The 3730-nt window shown below is 33.6% G+C and overlaps 1 protein-coding gene across 1 annotated transcript in view; it reads right to left on the bottom strand.

Moving 5' to 3' along the window:
* Nucleotides 1-2617, bottom strand: part of LOC105423134 (constitutive coactivator of PPAR-gamma-like protein 1 homolog) — a 25378-nt gene extending 22761 nt beyond the window's left edge. Inside the window, 6 exon segments of the mRNA XM_089075558.1 lie at nucleotide 1; nucleotides 3-73; nucleotides 293-406; nucleotides 503-675; nucleotides 858-1273; nucleotides 2464-2617. The exon segment at nucleotide 1 is cut by the window's left edge and continues 399 nt beyond it. Of these exon segments, the coding sequence (XP_088931684.1) occupies nucleotide 1; nucleotides 3-73; nucleotides 293-406; nucleotides 503-675; nucleotides 858-1071 (573 nt within the window). The 5' untranslated portion in view covers nucleotides 1072-1273; nucleotides 2464-2617.
* Between the last annotated feature and the right edge of the window lie 1113 nt (nucleotides 2618-3730).

Genomic DNA, 3730 nt, shown 5'->3' on the forward strand with positions numbered 1-3730 from the left:
CTATCAATCCATTGTAATTATTCTCACGACAATAAGCAATAACTTCTTGATGATGATCGTCCATACTACAGAACTTCAAATTTTTAGTAATATTAGTTTAGTAATTTTAATTCGAATGTTAATAATATTAATTTATGCAATACTTTACAGATTTTTTTTTAGAATTATATATATTAAATATATATTTTGTAATACCATATTTTATTATTTTATCATTTTAATCAACATTTATTATAATATACATATATGCAATGTTAAAATAAAAAAAGAATAAAAACAAATGGTTACTTACAACTGTAACATTCAAATGTCTAAGAGCCATACGTAAACTGGTTCGTAAACATACAGGAGAAGTCCACCAGATTTTAGGTGGTGGTGTACCTTTGGTAGTTATATGTTTCAAGACCTTAATATTTTGGGAAAATGTTTTTAAAAATTTGTTTTGTTGTTTGTCCAATTAATCTTGAAAATATAACCGTATGATATACAACTGTGAACTTACATTGTTAACTTTACCACGTACTTGCAACTGATGTTGCACCCAATCTGCTCTCCGAAGAGGTTCAAAACAACCATTAAAGAACACAGTTACTTCTAATCCCGACATTTCCATTGCTTGTATAAGAACAGCAAGAAACTGAAGCATACGATTCCATTGTCCACCACAAGCCCAATCTAATATTAAAGTAATAATATTAATGATTAAATTGGTTTTAATTATCTGTCTTTGTTAAAATCAGATTTATTAATATTTATTTATATGATCGTATATACTATTGATTATTATTGATTTATGTAATCTTCTTATATTAATAATGTAGTAATAAAAATGTTGCGCCATGTGTCATTTTATTTACCTGAAAAGAATCCACCATACAATCGATCTAAACAACATTCTCCATCGAGAACCAATCTGAATTTACCAAAGTTGTGTAACTGCTGTCCTTTAATTATACGATTGCGTTGAGATTTTTGTGCAACCATACGTGCTATCTTTAACAAGTCCACAGGTATAGATCCTCCTTGCACAGAATTACCGTCCAAGAAAGTTTGCAAATCTTGAATGCCCATGTTTCTTTAATTTTTTCGAGTTATATTCCAGTTGTGAGTCAGTTAATTTGCTTAAATTTTTATTTTATACACAACAGTGTCGCTATCTTTATGAGTTGCTTATTTTTGTATCTTAAGACCAGCAATGTTTGCTCTTTTATGGTTGTATTTTTGAATGCTTTAAGACATGAAGAAACCTAATTCCAATTTCGAAAGTTTCAACCTGTAAAAGGGAAACGCTGATATGTACTCTCAGATGTAATTTTAACACAAAATCACAGTTTATTAATGTTAATTTCCAAAATATAAAACATTGTAACATGTTAGTTTGTCAATAATTTGAATTTAAAATATTGCAATAGATTGACATTCTTTATGTCTATATCAAGCTGATATTTTACTACAGCACAACATAATCTAATAATAGATCTAATCAACATAATCTAATAGCAGATCTAATCAAAAGAGAAACAAGAAAGAATGCTTTGTTGTTTTGTAACCATTTCAATCAAAAATGTATCATCTAATTGGTGAAATAACATCTCCTGCTTCACTTTTGCAGTCAATCTATATCTCACATATAGAATTTACCATTATTTTCATTAACATTCTGCTGATACAATTTCAGATATTTTGAAAAGTCTATTTTCAATATACAACAGATTTGGCTATTTAAGATTCATGTCTCGCGCATCAACCGTGACCAAGCGAGCTCTATTACGGTCGACTACTAAACGTTGACAATTGTATTTATCTGACATTTCCGATTTACAAATAGTATTATAAAGAAAAAAAGAGCCAAATTAGACAGTTTATTTAATTGTTCGATGCTTTACAAGAGCGAAAGACTATATCTTATAGATGTTCCTTCTCCCGCCCCTTCTCGCTCCATCTCGCTTTCTTTTCCGCTGAAGTGACAAATCAAGAATTTATGTAGCGCGTTCTATGCGAACCAGCATAACGGAACATCTGTCGTAGCGAACACATAAACTCGCTAAAATCTCAAAAAGTCAATGACCATTTAGATACTTTGTTTACGCGCACATCGGAATGTCGATGTTACCGTGTTTCACGCGCCGGCTGGTTCCCGAAAGGGGGGACCGGTCTTACAGAATGAGATGGATTTGGTTTCTCGGAAGGAATTCTCCTTATTTCAACATCAGATGCAAATCCCGATTCGGAAGCGAACAAATGTTGAAAATGAGGGGACAATGATGGAGTAAGAGACGAATCGGAGCAGTCGTCCTGATATCGCTTGGCGGAACATTAATCGCGCTCTGGTCGTCGTGAACAGCTCGGACCGTACGTAAACGGGATATACATAGGGCGTGCGCTTTCGGAAAGAATCCCGGACGGCCACGCAAATATATCCAAACGATCCCCGCAAATCGCCGCGATGCGCCCCGTACTTACGTTAAATTAGCGATAATCATCGTGGCCTCAAAGAAACACAAAACACACGGGCTTTCGGAGTTGGATGACGTCGAAATCGAAAACGGAAATGACCACCCCGGCACTGCGCGGCGGCGCGCATGGCGATCGCTCGGCACGCCGCGTCGATTGGCCGGTCAAAGGCGTCCTATTACGTCATAAGTTGCTCCGACCAGCTGGCGACATGGCGGCCGGAACCGCGCGACGCACCATTGTTTTGAAGTGCCAAGCATCATTTCGAATGCCCTAAGCAGCATTCAAAATCCTCCAACAGAGTTATTTATTGTGATTTCATTCACAAATTCTTCCGTTTGCATTACATTTATTAAATTTATTCTCGTTATTTGCCGTCCTTTAGCATTAGTCTGGATCCTCATATAGGGTGCATTCGTTTATGCAGTCACTATCGCAGATGTCGTTCGTTTACTTCGTCTGCGAAAGTGACTGCAGCGCAGTTCGTCGTTCGTTTACGCAGGGATGTATCTCATCTGTGCAGCTATCTCGGAAGTCCTGCTTTGGATGCTCTGCTTGCAGTACTGCGTAAATGAAAATGAATTTTTACTAGAATAAGAAGCGAAAATGGCCAGAAATAAATAATTGATCCAAGTAAAATAAGAATAAGATATAATTAAAATAAAAATAAGATAAAATAAAAAAAATAAGAAAAAATAAGAATAAAAAATAAAAATAAAATAAGAAAAAATAAGAATAAAAATAAGAAGAAATAAAAAAATAAAAATAATAAAATATAATTCACAAAAAATTAATATTTAATAACTTTTAAGTAAAATTCATAGATTAAATATTTTTTATAATATCCATTATTTATATCAATTAAATTTAATATCAATAAAATATTATCTTTTATACAATAAAAAAGTTTTATTACATTTTAATTATTCGAATATAAATTTATGTATAAAATTGTCTCTTTACTTATCATTCAAACAATCGGCTCAATTTTTATTGGAAAGTACGATCCGTGCAGTTATTCACGCAGTATCCGTTCGGTAAATTTCAATCACGTGACAAGCAAATGAGAAAGCAGTGAATGCACAAAACACTGCGGAAACGAATGTACCCATAAACACCGGTGCTTTGATACAGAGCACTAATTGGTGAAAAATGAATGGAAGTAAATAGTACTTACTATTTACTCCCATTCATTTTTCATCAATTCATTTTTTATGAACCACTCATTTTTCATCAATTAGTGTTCTATGTCAAAGCGCCGGTGTCTACGTGAGGA

The sequence above is a fragment of the Pogonomyrmex barbatus genome, unplaced genomic scaffold, assembly GCF_055798465.1.
Source record: "Pogonomyrmex barbatus isolate J1 unplaced genomic scaffold, ASM5579846v1 scaffold19, whole genome shotgun sequence".
In the NCBI taxonomy this organism is placed as follows: Eukaryota; Metazoa; Arthropoda; class Insecta; order Hymenoptera; family Formicidae; genus Pogonomyrmex; species Pogonomyrmex barbatus.